General features: G+C 45.7%; 1 protein-coding gene across 1 annotated transcript in view; it reads right to left on the reverse strand.

Annotated features, from left to right (window-relative positions):
* SEL1L2 (SEL1L2 adaptor subunit of ERAD E3 ligase) overlaps nucleotides 1-15,190 on the reverse strand; it is a 111,584-nt gene extending 96,394 nt beyond the window's left edge. The window contains exons 1-5 of the mRNA XM_030196347.1: nucleotides 15,091-15,190; nucleotides 14,928-14,987; nucleotides 14,755-14,836; nucleotides 5,835-5,989; nucleotides 4,015-4,071 (exon numbers count right to left, since the gene is read on the reverse strand). Coding sequence (XP_030052207.1) covers nucleotides 4,015-4,071; nucleotides 5,835-5,989; nucleotides 14,755-14,836; nucleotides 14,928-14,987; nucleotides 15,091-15,132 — 396 coding nt within the window. The 5' untranslated portion in view covers nucleotides 15,133-15,190. The remainder of the gene's footprint in view (nucleotides 1-4,014; nucleotides 4,072-5,834; nucleotides 5,990-14,754; nucleotides 14,837-14,927; nucleotides 14,988-15,090) is intronic.
* Between the last annotated feature and the right edge of the window lie 2,153 nt (nucleotides 15,191-17,343).

Here is a 17,343-nt window from a genome sequence, read left to right on the forward strand (position 1 = left end):
CCTAAGACCGGCCCTGACAATACAGTAACTATTTGCATAGGACTACACAGAAGAGGAGAGGGTCAGAATCGCAGGAAAAAATATATTAGAGTCTGATCACTTATGAGTTGACTACATACATGTATCTGGATAAATGGGTTCTTATGGGCATGGCTATGGACAACGTGGATGGGGCTAATGACACATCTGTGGGCACTACTTCTCCTGCAGGCTCTGAATAAAAATGTTCTTGTAGCCTAAGATTTTGTAAGAGTTCTAAAGCAATTTTTTCCATTATTTTAATTCCAAAGATCAAAAACAATTTTGGTTAATCAAGACAATAGAGATATGAAGGAAATCTAATTGTTGATAGAAAAAAATATTGGAAACAAAATGGTTTGAAAGAGAACATTCAAACAGGTTTGGTTAAGCAAACAACTCTCAAGTAGAAAACGAAAGATTTCAATCCAACTATCATATATAAGACTGCATGATCATTCTAGCAAATCTTCAGTCTACCAAGCTAAGAACATATCAGAATTGCCTTCTATCTCAGATTCTTTTATCTTTATCTCAAACCTCCAGTTTTATACTGCTGAGTATGCCTATATTACATAAGTACATAAGTACATAAGTAGTGCCATACTGGGAAAGACCAAAGGTCCATCTAGCCCAGCATCCTGTCACCGACAGTGGCCAATCCAGGTCAAGGGCACCTGGCACGCTCCCCAAACGTAAAAACATTCCAGACAAGTTATATGCTGCAATCAGAGCCAGTCCTACAATTGAGCAACTGTGGTTTCTGCACCAGGTCTCACTTTTCAGCCCCAACTGACTTAAGCAAATAAAGTCTGCACATGATCCCCATCCCTTCATATCCTCCAAAGGCCACCTGTGGCTGCAACTGGCAACTCCCAAGTAATGTTGATATACAAAGACAATTTTCAAAGTACCCACACTGTTGCAAAGTCTGCAGATCAGTAGTGTAGCCAGACAAAAATATTTTGGGTGAATCTAGGGGCAGAATAGATGGGCATGAAATGTCCTCTCCCCCTGGTCCCCCATTCTCTACTCCCTTCCCATCCACTGACCACTCCCAACTTACAATATAAATACCTGAGCCCCTGTCAGTTGAACATCTACTCCAATCCTCTGAAGGCACCCAGAATGGCACGTTTGTGACAGCATTCCTGTGCCAACACCTAGCGCATGCTCACTTCATGTGCATGTACAAGAAGTGAGCATGAGCTAGGTACCAGCTCAGGAATGCTGCCTCCACCTTCAGAGAAATGGAGAAGGTCTTCAGCTGGTGAGGCTTGCGGATCCCACCAGGAATAATAAGGGTGCAACACTGCTGGGTGGGCCCCTATCCTGCTTATAATCGAAAGAGAAAAACGCCTATATAGGGACCCAAATCGGGAGAAGGGCGTCTTTCTCCCGTGGACGCTCAAATCGGTATAATCGAAAGCCGATTTTGGGCGTTTCCAACTGCAATCCTTCGCGGAAACGGGTAAAGTTGACGGGGGGGTGTCGAAGGCGTGGTTAAGGCGGAACTGGGGCGTGGTTATCGGCTGAGGAGAGATGGGTGACTTTAGCTGATAATCGGAAAAAAAGGCGTTTATACCGCGATTTTGGGTCACTTTTTTGGGTCCTTTTTTTTCACGAACAAGTCCCAAAAAAGTGCCCCAACTGCCCAGATGACCACTGGAGGGAATCGGGGATGACCTCCCCGGACTCCTCCAGTGGTCACTAACCCCCTCCCACCAAAAAAAACCCACTTTAAAAACTTTTTTCCAGCCTCTATGCCAGCCTCAAATGCCGTACCCACCTCTATGACAGCAGAATGTGTTCTATCCTGTGACAGCCTTTCCCTGGTTCTGATGTGGCTCTCGGGTGAGTGTGACACCTTTTCTGTTATGTGGGTGTAGGGTATTGGGCTCCGTGATTCCACTAGCTTGTGGTAAATGCTCACGATGTTGGTAGTTGGTAGGCTCTACTCCCATGGTGCTTTTCCCCCTGCTTACTGGGTCAGAGTGTGCCCTGTTTTGTTTCCGGTAGTCCATGTGGTAGTGGCCATTTTTGTAAGCCAGTTTTAGATCCCTTTCACGTGTTAGCCACGTTACAGAACTTAGTTCTTACCTTGAATGTGGCTGAAAGAGGGCATTGTACAGCATTCTGCCAGCTCGGACCTACTGCTCATCTCAGTACCAGGGAGACTCTTTGCCAGTGGGGCACAACCTCTGATCTGCAGTTAACTGTGAGTAAGCGTGCTTATTCCAATAAAGGACGTTTTCGGAGAGATTAGTCTTCAGATGTCAACTGGTGTGCCAATGTTATATAGCAGCAACAAGTCCTAGAGGCCTGCGTGTATGCAGGTCCCTGGAGCACTTTTAGTGGGTACCGCAGTGCACTTCAGCCAGGTGGACCCAGGCCCATCCCCCCCTACCTGTAACACTTGTGCTGGTAAATGGGAGGTCTCCAAAACCCACTGTACCCACATGTAGGTGCCCCCTTCACCCCTAAGAGCTATGGTAATGTTGTACATTTGTGGGTAGTGGGTTTTGGGGGAGGGGGTTGGGTGCGCAGCACCCGTGATAAGGGAGCTATGCATGCGGGAGCTGTTTCTGAAGTCCACCGCACTGACCTCTAGGGTGCCCAGTTGGTGTCCTGGCATATCAGGGGGGCCAATGTACTACGAATCCTGGCCCCTCCCATGACCAAATGGCTCAGATTAGGACGTTTTTGAGCTGGGCGTTTTTAGTTTCCATTATCGCTAAAAAAAACAAACGCCCAGCTCAAAAACTTCCATTTTTTTCGAAAATACGGTCTGTCCCGCCTCTTTACGTACCCGTTTTCGGACATAGACGCCCATGGAGATAGGCGTTCGCGTTCAATTATGCCCCTCCACGCCAAATACCTTTTTACCCAAAGCTTTACACTACTTTTCAAAGTGAAAGTATTGACAGAATGTACTATCACTTTGAAATTTGCTAAAAGAAAAAGAACCTGGAGAGATTTACATTTGCGTTTTCTCTGAGTACTTTATCTGACAAAAACAACATGCACAGTTTTGAAAATCCCAAAATACAGACATTTTATTCTCTCTTAATCTACCCGACCCCAGGAATTCATCCACTACAATGCAGATAAAAACAAGATTGAAGTACGGGGTGTACTTTTACAGGGTAGGCAATTTTCAGAAAGCTGATTTATAGGGATAAAATGCTTTTTACCTGTCAAAATTGCTATGAAACTTGCCTTCCCTATCCTGAAACTTTACATTCTTGCAAAGGAAAGGTCTTGTCAGGGATGTGTTATTTTATTATAAAGTGGATTTTGCCAGTTCACATTTTTTTATCCAGGGGTTTTCAATTCCCCTCAATGAGAAACCTTTTGTTTTAATAAAACAAATGAACAAGAACTTATGCCTTGAGAACCTTAGGTAGCCCCTTCCAACAAATTACTCATTCATAATACTCATTTATAAGAAATTCTTTTATGGCAGATGAAAAGGTAGCAAACCGTGAAATCAGTGGCGGCCCTACCATTAAGCCAACTGAGGCGGGGGCCTCAGGCGGAACTTTTCCTTTCCCTCTTCAACCCTCTTCTTCACTTTTACCTTTTTTTTTTTTTTTTGCCAAAAGGCAGCAGCAGCAGTGATTCCCATAGGCTGCCGTGCCACCAGCACTGTCCTCTTCTCCCTACTGTGGCCCGCCTCTTGATGTAACTCTTGTTTCCTCAAAGACGGGATGTAGTAGAGTGAAGAAGCTGGTGCCGGTGGCACCACGACAGTGCAGCCTATGGGAATCGCTGCCACTGCCACATTTTGGAAATTAAAAAATAAGATAAATGCATGGAAGAGGGTTGAGGAGGGAAGGGGAGAGATGCCAGACTAGGTGCAAGCAACATCTCATCCCTGTCTCGTGTGGCAGATTGCTTTGGGCCACTCCTGCACAGAATTCTGGGCAGATGAGGGTGATCTAAGGTTGTAAAAGTAGACAGTTCACAGTGAAGGAATATAAAATGTAAACTTACATAATAATCTTGTTCTAATCCCCTCCTTCCTACAAGGTGTAATTTTCCAAGAAATACCTAAAAAAATAATTCAAAAGGTTTCATTTATTTTTATAACACATTTTATACTCTACTAACCTAATAAAACAGTAAATCCTTTTTTGGACTTTGAATTATTAGAATTATCAAAATATTGTATTAGGACTAAGATTTTATATCCAGTGTAGTATATTCTACATTCTGTTGCATAATTTTGTACAATTTCCTCTTTCTATAACTCTTGCTCTCATAGTCATTTCTTTATAAGTTCAACAAGAAGAAAATGACAACTTCGACTAGATGTGCAAGGAATAATGTTCTTTATTAAACCAAAAATGTAGTCAACAGAAATAAAATGGAGATGCCCAGTTATGGCATTGCCCCTAAACAAATACTTGGGTAAGTGGGTACCACAAGAAGGTCATGCTGTCAGGATCATAACAGGTAGGTAGATTTACCGAATGCCAATAAATCCATCCAATATTCACACCCATATGAGGCAAATATTTAAAAACTAATGACAAAATTTTAAACTGTAGCCTTTGGGCCATAGGTAGCTAATTACAATCTCTCACTAAAGAAGTAAATTGATCAAAACTCTCCTTCTTGAGAATCGCCATTGGTAAAAGACATGAGTGGTGCTTAGTTTAAGTATGAGAATTTAGATGCTCATCTAGCCAAAATAGTAGAGAACCACCAAGGAAGAAAACTGGACACACTGGGTAAGGCAACTGGTCCAGGGCCGCTGAGAGGCAGGTGGGGGACAAGATTTCCCAGGCCTGGCCTCCAAGGGGGGGGGGGGGGGGAGGGACCCAGCACCAACAAGGTTTCCGGCGACAGGCAGAAGGTTCTGCTCCCTCAGTCTGCCTCTTTCCTGCTCCTGTGTGTCAGGACCAGGTGATTGCATTAACTCAATAACCTGGGTCCTGGCATACAGGAGCAGGAGAGTGACAGACTGAGGGAGGAGCAGACACAGAAAGGTAAGGGGAGTGTGGGGTGGCCAAAGTGGGGGGGGGGGGGGCGGTAGCCTGAGTGGAGGGGGGTGGTGGCTGCCCGAGTGGTGGTGGGGTGGCAGCCCTGCTCTAGGCCCGGCTCTGTCTCTCGGCGGCCCACAATTGGTCCTTGTTTGCCATCATCTGCCATATATTTTAACATTTTTCTAAAGAACAATGTTATATTTCACATGTTAATGACAATTATGTAAAACTAGTGGAACCCAGCCTGTTTCCTCAACAATGAAACGGGCCCTAGAAAGGCTCTCTTGTAAGCGATTTTTTGTCTTTCCCCTGCCCTCCCCTCCATGTCCAGCGATTCTTCCCTTCCCTGCCCTCCCATCCGTGTCCCGTGATTCTCTTCTCTCTTGTCCTCTCCTCCCATCCCATCCATGTCCATCGATTCTGTTCTGCTCTGCCCTCCCCTTGATGTGCCGCGATTCTCTCTTCCTTTGTACCTCATTGTTTTCTGGCTGGCCTGGCTGGCTTCCCTTCCGTTGGTAACATCCTGACGTCAGCTCGCCTCCAGCGTTCCCTTCCCTCTCACTGCTCCGCCCTCTGACATCATTACGTTTTGATGCGAGGGCAGGGCAATGAGGGGGAATGGAATGCTGGAGGTTGGCTGACGTCATCAGATGTTACGAACCCAGGCAGCCAGACAGCGATGGAATGTTGGAGATGCAAATTATTATATAGGATAATTGCATAATAAAATTAAATGCATATTTAATAAAACATTGTACAGTACAGATCTTTTAAGTATGCAGATATTCAGCTTTCTGCATCCTGAAGTATATTCATAAATAATACCTGTGCATATCGGTCACCCTTTTCTGCCAGAAATCTGTAATATTGATACACATCCCAATCCAGAATTTCATGATTTACACTGGAAATTTCTGGTCTCTCTGTAAGTTTCACTTTTTCAGCTGGAATGATTTCATAGTTGTCTAGTTCACCTACAACTGTATATAAAAATGGTTTATTAAGTACAATAATAAGACAACAGACTAAAAATGCCACTCAAAATTAAATCTAAATTCTTCACTATTCTGTGGAACCATTTGTTAAAATGGCACATGCTAGAAAAATGAACCATTCAAATAAAATTAAAGTAATAATGATACTAATCATATAGTAAATTACTTACTCTAATTCATATTAAAGCAATATAACCATGGAGAACTATTTCACCATTATTTATTTATTAGGATTTATTTACCGCCTTTTTGAAGGAATTGACTCAAGGCGGTGTACAATAAGAATAAATCAAACATGAGCAATAGAAAATTACAGCAGTAAAAATATTCAAATAACAATACAAAGCATGGCATAGTATACTACTTACAGAGAGACGAAGCGGGGTTCACACTCTCCACAGCAATCGAACACAACAGAAATAGGGTGGAGAGGGCCCAATGTCAAGAGATCAGTCACCACACACAAGGGTAAGATGCTCCAAAAAACCTTTAATCAGGACCCAACACGGTCCGTGTTTCGGCTATATCAGCCTTCCTCAGGGGTCAATCAATTAGGATTCAGCAATACATCAACTGAAGGAGCACTTAATAATTAGTAACAGGGGCGTATCTGGACTCTGGCGGTAGGGGGGGCCAGAGCCAGAGGGAGAGGGCACATTTTAGCCCCCCCCGGCGCCACCGATCCCCCCCCCCCCCCGCCATTTCCGGACCCCCCCCCCCGCCACTGCCAGACCCCCCCCTCTCGCCACCAATGACACTCTCCACCCCCTCCTGCCGCCGCCAACCCTCCCCGCCAGCTGAGGTCCTCTCTTCCATGCAGGCTGCAAGTTGCAATGCTTCCTGTTCTTCTGAGTCTGACGTCCTGCACGTACAATGCGCAGGATGTCAGACTGAGTTCCAAATTCTGAGTCTGACGTCCTGCACGTTGTACGTGCAGGACGTCAGACTCAGAAGAACAGGAAGCGTTGCAACTTGCATCCGGCACGGAAGAGAGGACTTCGGCTGGCGGGGGCTTGGGGTCCCCCGCCAGCAAAGATCGGCGACGGGTTGGTTGGCGGGCGGGAGGGAGGGGGAGGTGGAGAGGGTCGGTGGTAGGGGGGTCCAGGGCGAAATCTGCGGGGGCCCAGGCCCCTGTGGCCCCACGCAGATACGCCCCTGATTAGTAATGATCACAAAAACCTGAGAGGCTGCACAGCAACAATCCCACAGCTTTTTCTTCTCCGGTGCCCCATTTTGGTTCGTATAGTGAAAAATGGCTTCCACTTGTTTCTTATTTTACACTGTAAAGTGAAGTGTACTAAGCTTCATGTATTTTATAGCTTATGCATGCTTTATGTTTTGATGTATATCCTCCTTCCCTCCCCCCTTCTTTTTTTTTTTCTCTTTTCTTTTCTAGCCTAAACTTGGAATTGTTTACTGTCTCTTGAATATGAGCTCTTGTATTGCCATATATTGCATATTGTTACTTGATGTTATGTTGTGAGCTCTTACTTCTGTATTGTAACTCAATAAAGAAATTAAACTAAAAAAAAATAAATAAATAAAAGGGAACGATAAAGAATTTCCCTTAGCTTGGTGAGGACCAACCGTGTACACCATTGCAAAACAAGAACGATTGAATAAATGAATGAAGTTTTCTTTCCTTATTTATTGGGATTTATTAACTTTCTGAAAGCAGTGTACAAGTATAGCTTGACATAAACAACTAACCCTTTCTAGGTTAACAAACAACTAACCCTTCCTAACTAACATGCCTAGGTGGTAGTCATGGATGAGTGGTTAAGGTGATAGACTAGAAATCCATTGGGGTCTTCTCTCACAGGTTCAAATCCTGCTGACTATAGGGCTACAGATTTGTATTATGATCAAATATATAATACTAGTAAAAAAGGCCCATTTCTGTCAGAAATGAAACGGGCGCTAGCAAGGTTTTCCTCAGAGTGTATGTTTGAGAGTTTGTGTGAGAGATGGAGAGTGTGATAGACAGAGAGTGTGTCAGAGAGACTGTATGTGAGAGACAGAGAGTGAGTGAGTGTGTGCCCCCTCCCTTTATGGTTTGAGGCCCCCCTTCCACCCCCACCTCTCTGGTCTCAGGACCCCCCTCACCCCCTCCCTCCAGCCACCCATGTCCAGCGACCCTCCTCTCCCCCTGCCCCCCCTACAGCCACCCATGTCCAGCGACCCTCCTCTCCCCTGTCCCCTCTACAGCCACGCATGTCCAACGACCCTGCTCTCTCACCTGCCCCTCCATCATCCACCCAGGGTGTGTAACCAATTCTTCGGGGCAGGCAGGAAAGATCCCTGGTCCTGCCTGCCCGCTGTTGGCGCTGGTGCTCCCCCGCTGCCGGATCGCTGTTCAAAGTGGCCGCCGAGACTTCCAATGGCGGACTCGCGAGACTTCTGCTAAAGTCTTGGAGGCCGCCCTTGTAAGTATCGGTAGCCATTTTGAACAGCGATCCGGCAGCGGGGGAGCATCAGCGCCAGCAGCGGGCAGGCAGACCGGGGATCTTTCCTGCCTGCCCCGAAGAATTGGTTACACAACCTGGGTGGGTGGATGAAGGAGGGGCAGGTGAGAGAGCAGGGTCGTTGGACATGGGTGGCTAGAGGGGAGGCAGGGGGAGAGTAGGGTCGCAGGACATGGGTGGCTAGAGGGGGGGCAGGGGAGAGGAGGGTCGTTGTTTGATGCGCCGCTCCCTGCCATTTGCTCCGCATGTTTCCCTACTCCTCCCCTTGCCTGGGAATCAGCTGTGAGTGGCGTCATCCTGGCTACGGAGCCTAGCTCAGCAACTCTGAAGGAGCCACAGACAAAGGCAGACACATTAGAACGTTGGTGGTGATAATTATTATATAGGATCATGTTCATTGTTGATTTATCATGAATTGATAAGTGTGACTGTTGGGCAGACTGGATGGACCGCTCAGATCTTTATCTGCTGTCACTTACTATGTTACTATTTTCTTCTAAAATATGCTAGAATCTGTGGGACTTTCCTACACACTAAGCCCAGATTTAATGTGGCTGTTTACAGAGGGGTTTGTGGGTGGGGGGTTTCTTTAAGGTCCTATGCTACATTTTCCATTAGCTCATGAGACCTGCAAAACATTAACATTGGGAACACTTATTGTCTCTTATTTAGGAGGCGCCAAGTACTCCCACATTAAATTTTCCACCCATGGCAAACCTCCTCCAAAAAATATTTTTGAAAACGTAGTTCACGTGTGATTACCATGTAGAAAAGGGAAAAATACCGCAAAACACCTTAATGCATTTTGCAGTAGCCTGCTTTCCCATGCTAAATGTGCATTAAAGGCCTAACACAGTTTAGTAAAGGATCTGTATTGTGTTAACAATAGTAAAATGCAGCTTTGCGCAGTGGCAGTATCGTAGCCAATGAGATTAATCCAAGGCGCGATTATTGTTAAATAGTAGTAAAATGACCAAGTCAGTTATTTTAGAAGTCCTATTCATGATTTGGATATGCATAAACTGGTATTTAAATGTGGTACCTAAAGTACTTGCAGGACTTGAAGTTCCTTGAGGCTGTTGCTAGAGGTTGCAGCAGCCATTTTGAAGAGCTGGCCAAGCCAGGCAGGAGCAAGTGGGCTGAGGCCAGCTTAGATTTTCTTTAGGGGCTGGGTTGAAAGAGGGATCACTGGACCTTATTGACTGCTACCAAGACACAGATGCCTTTTGTTGAGTCATTAGTTCCTCTCACTGTGGGCACTGGATGTAGAAGTATCTGACAACACAATTATCATCCCTTATGAACACCCCCCCCCCCCTTCCTATCATAATTATTGTAGTTCTCCCCTCTTCACCTCTTGTCATGTTCGTCTTTTCTATAATGCTATCCATTTTTTAGCCTATAAGCCACCCAGATGGCTTGTCTGATAGGTGGGGAACCAAATTATTAATGAAACTTGAAATTTCAGACTGCTACCCAGTTAACCTCACAACATAAAGTTAGGACAGCCATTTTTCTGTCCTAACTTTATGCAGTTACCTAGCTGGTTGGTAGACTGAACATTGCCGCCAGCCAGCTAGGTCACCACTAACTAACTAGGTCACCAATCTGTCCAAACTTTGTCCCCAACCCACCCCTAAGCATTCCCGCAACAGTTCCTCAACATATATCCTGGTATCTGTACCCTTCAGGACACTGTACAAACAGAGGTTAGACAACCACCTGTGGTTCTCCTGATCCTCCAATCGATCTTTCAGAATGCATCTGTGTTTGCAACACCTGAACTAATGAGCTCTCCATCTCCATCCAGTCCTCCAGTGTGCTGACTCTCTGCTCCACATCCATCAATCTTGCAACCAAGATTTCAAAGAGTACATCACACTTAGTAAGTACTGTTTGCAGTATCTCCTTTGTGTCTCCTATTTCCTAGAGGACTTCCAGTATTCCCTCCTCTTTTTCCAATTGGCACTCTGTCATCCCCAACCACCACAGCCTCAGGTGATTCCACTCATCTGCTCTTGGCTGAGTCTGTGCCCTGGCCTTTGTAGTGTGTATATCTTTTAAGGTTTTGAAAATTCTACCCTTCACTGACTTCAGCATAGTTTGTCTACTGTTTGGAAGGCACAAACTCACCTCTTACATGGTAGCAACCAGGTTAATTGAGGAAGGAGAGGCGGCAGGGTTTGGAGTGCCCTTTATCCACATACTACTACTACTTGACATTTCTAAAGCGCTACTAGGGTTACGCAGCGCTGTACAATTTAACATAGAAGGACAGTCCCTTCTCAAAGGAGCTTACAATCTAAAGGACAAATGTACAGTCAGTCAAATAGGGGCAGTCTACATTTCCTGAAAGGTATAAAGGTTAGGTGCCGAAAGCAACATTGAAGAGGTGGGCTTTGAGCAAGGATTGCATGTGCTCCAAACTAGAAGTCACAGTTCTCCCTTCTAACTACACATTAAACTTACATGGACTGTCAGCTTGGAGGCTGAGAGACTCAAGCTTATTTTATTCCTGATCCCAAGTTTTCACATAATGGCACAGCACTTGCCATTGTGCTAGGAGGTCAATGCCTCTGTCAGGTCCTCGAGGCAGGCCCGGAATACGTGAGCCCTTGGACCACTGCTGAGGAGCGGCAGCGGCAGGCAAAACCACCCTGGAACTGGATACACGGAAGGACAGGGCTGGCCCTTTGGACTGGAGTTGGAACTGAGGCAGGCAACTGGAACCGGCAGAACAGTAACAGCTTCACCTGCACTTGACCACCGTTCCCCTGGAGTTGAGCTCCAGCATGCGGGTGGCCGGCAGGACTTGCAGGACGAGGCCGGAACTGGAGATCCAGAGGACCCACCCTGGGTCAGGGAACAAAAGGAAGCTAGACTCACTACTAGACTCAGACTGAAAGCTGCTGCACTGCCACTAGCAAGGAACACAAGCCATACCAGGGAGACAAGACGAACAAAAGCGTAACAGGAGCAAGGACTAGGGCACACAGCAAGCTAGGCGGAACGGGGTTCAGGGAATACCCACAGGGTAAACCCACTAGCTAGGTAGAGGCAGGATACAGGATAAACACCCAGAAAATACACACTAGCTAGACAGAGACAGGATTCAGGATGTACTCTCAGGATATCCAAGCAGGATTCAGGATATACACTCAGGGTAAACGCCCTAGCTAGGCAGAGGCAGGGTTCAGGATAACCCTCAGGGTAAATGCCCTAGCTAGGCAGAAGCAGGGTTCAGGATATACCCTCAGGATATACAAACAGGGTTCGACAGGAACCGGCAGAGGACAGGGCTGGCAGCAAGCGAGGAAAGTCAGGGACAAGCAGGAGTCAAACTCGTCAGGCAAACATAAGGAGTAACCAGGAACTAACAGAGTCTTAGGGCTGGCGGCAAACAGAAGGAGTAACCAGGAACTAACAGAGTCTTAGGGCTGGCAGCAGGCAGAAGAGCATATCGGGGTTCAGGCAATAGTCAGAGACAGGCAGCAAGCAGAGAGTATCGGGGTTCAGGCAATAGTCAGAGGCAGGCAGCAAGCAGAGAATATCGGGGTTCAGGCAATAGTCAGTCAGGCCGCAGACGATAGAATCCACCAGGAACTAGCAGAGTCAGGCTGAAGCTACAGACTCCCACTACAAACCAAGGGAGAGTGGCTGAAGGCTTCAGACTCCAAACACAGAGCAAGGGAGTAGAAGGACAAGCAGTCCACAGACACAGAGTAACAGGGCAGAGCCCCCCACGGAAGGACTAGCAGTCCCCAGACACAAACAGAAGGACAGAGCCCACACAGAAGGACCAGCAGTCCATAGACACAAAGAGATGCTGGGCCAGAACCCAGAGAAAGGCTAAGCAGTAGTGCAGCAGAACACTAACTAACCTGACCTGGCCTAAAGGCATAACACCATGCAAAGGCCCTGAATGCTAGCACAGCATTTCCTTATGAAGGTCCTCACTGATGATGTCACCTGCGCAGGACAGGAGCAGGAAACACACTCACACCAAGGGGAGGCTGGGAACACATAGGAAGTGAACACAGGAAAGACAAGCAGGAGCCATCTTGGAAGCTGGCATAGAGTAGGCGGCAGCCATCTTAGATGCTAGCTCCCCAGAGAGGCATAGCCCGCACAGGTGAGGTCTAGTGAAGTAATCAGAACCCAGAGCCAGAGACAAACTAACACAGAGACAGACAGAAGCCAGCTCAGAGGCTGACTCCCAGAAACAAGGTAAGGCTGAGGGTGGTCACAGCCACAGACGTGACAGCCTAGGGATGCTGGAAACTAGCAATGGGAAAAAAAGCTTGAATCAATTGGCAAACGTGGGGGGGAAACCCCCCAAAATCAATAACTATATAGAGAACTGAGCAGTGGAGCACCAACAATACACCAAAAATTAAACTCCACAAAGCACTCATGGACTTCTAATCAGCAATAGTCAAGAAATAACATAAACACTGGAAGTCATTAAAAAAAGGAGGAAAACAGAATCAGAACCCCATCAGGAGCTTATAAATTCTAGCTCAATGACTAGAAAGGGTATTTACCTCATTGGCTGAAAAATCTCCATCCTCCTCAGGTAGACATACTGCGGCTGTGTAGTAAATTACTGCCACGTTTTATAAAACTGCAGCAATCTGTAGTTTATTTCAGACTATCCCCTTCCTGTCAGTGCTTGAGTGGTGATTGGCAAACACAATGACAGGTAGGGTGACATTTTTTTTTAAAAGCAAACCACTGGCATAGTTTCTGCATGAGCTCTAGTAGTCTAGCAGCCCCCCCCCCCCCCCCCCCCACAGAACCGATTCCCCTGACAATTAAAAAAAATCCCTAGTGGCACCTCCCACCTACCCAACCCTTTCTCCTGGCCCACCAAATCCTCTTACTGTACCTTACAGAAACAAGAGAAATGCCCACCCACTTCTGCCTCTAGTGCTGCCATCTTGGAAAATGGTGGTGCCTAATCCCACCTGGAGCATCCTAGGATTCACTGAGTGAGGGTCGGTCTGCCAAATAAGGGAATTTTTCTCTTATTTGGTCATCTCCACCCAGACTACCTAATAAGGGAAAATTCCCTTATTTGGCAGACTGAGCCCCACTCAGTGCATCTCAGATGCACTGGTGGAGTTAGGCACTGCTGTTTTCCAACATAGCAGCACCAGAGGCAGGAGTACGTAGGCATCACCGCTGCCTTGTCAAAGTATGATGGGGGGAAGGGATGGGAGGTTGGGGTGCTGCTAACCATCAGAGATTGTTCAATGTTGGAAGGAGGGAAGTCAGGTTGGGTCATGGTGGGGAGAGGGAGGGGGCAGTGGTGTAGCAAGGAGGGCTGCCACCCGGGGTGGTTCGCAGTTGCACCCCCCCCCCCAGGTGCAGCATGATGACATCCCCCCCTCGGCGCATCAACACCCCCCTGACCCAGTGCCTACGCTCCTCAGCTCCCTCCAACCAGCTCCCGCACCCTACCTTTAAAGAAATTTCGGAAGCCGTGGCGAGGCAGCGCCTCGCGCCTGCATGTAAAAGAAGCGTGGATCGTCATCGGGCCTTCCCTCACGCTGTCTGTCCCAACCTTGCGGAAATAGGAAGTTGCGTCAGCGGAGGGCGGGACAGACAGCGTGAGGGAAGGCCCGATGACGATCCACGCTTCTTTTAAATGCAGGGGCGAGGCACTGCGCGGGAGCTGGTTGGAGCCGGAGGGAGTTGAGGAGGGTAGGCACTGGGTCGGGGGGGGGGGTGTCATCATGCTGCACCCGGGGGGGGGGGAGCTGGCAGGGAGCACCCCCCCTGAGCTGACACCCGGGGCGGACCGCCCTACGCCACTGGGAGGGGGGCCATTAGACTACCAGGGATTGATGCTGATGCAGAAACTAGAGTGATTGAAGCATCTGCAGTCTGGGGGCCCAGAGGAGTCTTATTAGTTTTTCTATCCTAATGCAGAATGTGAACCAACTCTTCTATGCTGCTTCAGACCTGGTAGTAATTTTCCTGCATTCTGCTCTCTTAAAATCTCTGCACTGGGGCAGGATAGCAAATAGCCTAACATTTATTTTAATGCACTGTATGCCAGAATCTACTACGCAAGTTAACTACTGTGTCAAACCTGTTTCTGCATCGTTCACCCACTATCGTGTGTTACTTGCATGCTGCTGCCTGTGGTAACTATCTGCATCATTCCCTCAATTTGGCACCAGGTGAGGTCATGTAACCCACTTGCCTGATTCACAAACTGCTTGCTTCAGAGAAACTGAATTACTAACCTATGAACAGCAAAATCTATGAAATGCTTACTTTTATTTGCCACATTCCTGTATTTAATAAGTGCAGCTTCACAGTTGCGAGGAACATTCAGTCCTGTCCAATGTCTATACCCCTAATGAAAAGAAGTCATACAGATATTTAATGGCTTTGTTTTTAAAAAGTGAAAGAAACTACTATGCTTCTAAGATATGTAATATACAAACCAAAATCAGCTGTGATATCAGGTTTCCACCTAGTGCTCCAAATGTGTAATACACCAGTGCCTGAAAAGATTAGCAGAGTATGCTTAAATATAGGCAGGATCATTGCCTGCTCAGCCTATTATAAATGAAATAGCCACCATCTCTAACTAACCTTTTTACCCACCTTAGCTGGATTATATTCCATATCTATTCCAGTTGCTGCCATAAATCCTAAGGCCTGTGTCAAGAAAAAAAAAAAGAGAAGCGTGATCAAGATTCTTTCAGTGTATCTCTTATTTGCAAACATTTGTTTTGTCAATTCACAATTAAAACAGGTAGCAAATGGTAAACCTTGTTAGCTAAGAACTATATACTAAACAATTTAAAGACTACATTCAGATGACCATTCTTGGTTTGTCATCTTCTTGTGAAAGAATATCTTGAATACGTTTTCCAGTTTAAGTCATAAAATACCTGGACACATCTGTTAACTCTATATTTCTTCCTCTAAATATATATTTAGTGCACTTTATTTTCTTAATATAAATTTCTTAGCCCTTATTTTTATATAAGCAACAGGACCACGAGAATCAACATCTATAAAAAGGGGAACTAAGGAGATATGACCAGCCTACAGTTGTATTTATTAAGAGGCAAGAGCTTAAGAGGGGCATTTTTGATATAACATCTAAATCTGATTTTGGATGTTTTGCAAAAAAAACATCCAAAAATCCAGTAGCAAACATGGCCATTTTCAAACCAGAAAAACATCCAACTTTTTGTTTTGAAAAGTGCCATTTGCTAAATGTTTTGGTACTCAGTGCATCTATCTTTTAGTACCATTAAAAAACAAACAAACATCCAAGGGAAGAATGCACAAAAACAAGCCACTGGGATATATTGGGGGGGGGGGGGGCAGCATTCTTAGCAGGCTCACCACACAGACATCCTAGCAGAGCAGTCTGGCACCCTAGGGGGCATTGCAGTGGACTTCACATAAAAGGCCCCAGGTACATATCTCACCATTACCCCCCTTATATTGAATGGGGAACCCTGCAAAAACCTACTGTACCCAACTGTACACCACTACAACTGCCCTTATACCTGCAGGTGTCACCTATATGTAGGTACAGTAGGTATTTAGTGTTTTTTGGAGGGCTCACACATTTCACCACAAGTGCACCAGTTAGAGTGGGATATGGGCCTGGGTCTCCTTCTCTACAATACACTGCAATGACCACTAGGCTACTCCTGGGACCTATTTTCTGCTCTAATAGGAATGGCCATCATTATCTGAAGCTATCATAGAGCCTGGTACATACTATCACTGTCATATCTTAGGGGGTTGGGAGGGGGTCAGTGAGCAATGGGATAGTAAGGGGGTTATGCTTTAATCCCTCCAGTGATCATTTGGTCATTTAGGGCAACTTTTAGTCACTTAATGATTGAAACAGGCCTAGCCAAAAACATCTTAATTTTGGCCCTAAACATTTTCATTTTGTTCCATTATTGAAGCAAAATGTCAATATTTTGGTGCTGCTAATGTCCTGTCCAAAACACGCCCCCTTGAAATTTGGATGAACTATGGAGCAAAACGACTAAAATCGGGCTGTCGAAAATCACAACTTGGACTTTTTTTTTTGTCTTGAAAATGAGCACCTAAATTCTACCAAATGTGAGAGTGTACAGAAAGTATCTTAATGGAATGGCAGTCTGAGCATATACAATATTTGTATCTTTTAGTCAGAGTTCTACTGAAACAGAGCTGCTTATCTGTGACAGGGAATCAGTCACACAAGTGGGTGATGCCATCTAAAGACAGCAACATGAGATGCATTTTTTAAACCTAGAAAATGTCTATTTCCGTTCATTTTATTGTATGTTTCTTCCCATTATTTAGAAGCTAGGAACATGCTAGAATGCAAAAAATTCCACACACAATTGATTTAACAAAGATGTGACACTCCCCTTCCTCAACACACAAACACACGGGAGTTTCCGTTTTGTAGCTGCTGCATTTAGCTAAAAGTTGCCTGCTAACAAAAAAGGAGAAAACGAACAATTTCCATAACAGCTTTAGCTAAATGTTGGAGAGCAGATTGTATCACATTTCCTATGCCCTACCCTAGGAGGTCTGGCCTCCAGTTTTGTCATTACTTGCTGACTTCTTGTATTATCCATATAGAAAATTTGCAATCCCCTTGAAAAATATATAATGACAATGAATTTATGTCCTTTTTCTTCACAGAAATCTGCTGCAATGAATTGCCATGGTCTGTCAGGAAGTATATCTGTCTTTAGTGGTACTTCCTTTTGTGTCACTTAATGACCTGACAGTTGCAGCATTTAGCCTTTGTTTTTATATCATGGCTGATCCCTAATCGCAATACCACAGAACTCACTCGGTCTGCCTTTAATTATTATTTATTTAATTATA

Source organism: Microcaecilia unicolor, chromosome 3, assembly GCF_901765095.1.
Source record: "Microcaecilia unicolor chromosome 3, aMicUni1.1, whole genome shotgun sequence".
NCBI classification, from domain to species: domain Eukaryota; kingdom Metazoa; phylum Chordata; class Amphibia; order Gymnophiona; family Siphonopidae; genus Microcaecilia; species Microcaecilia unicolor.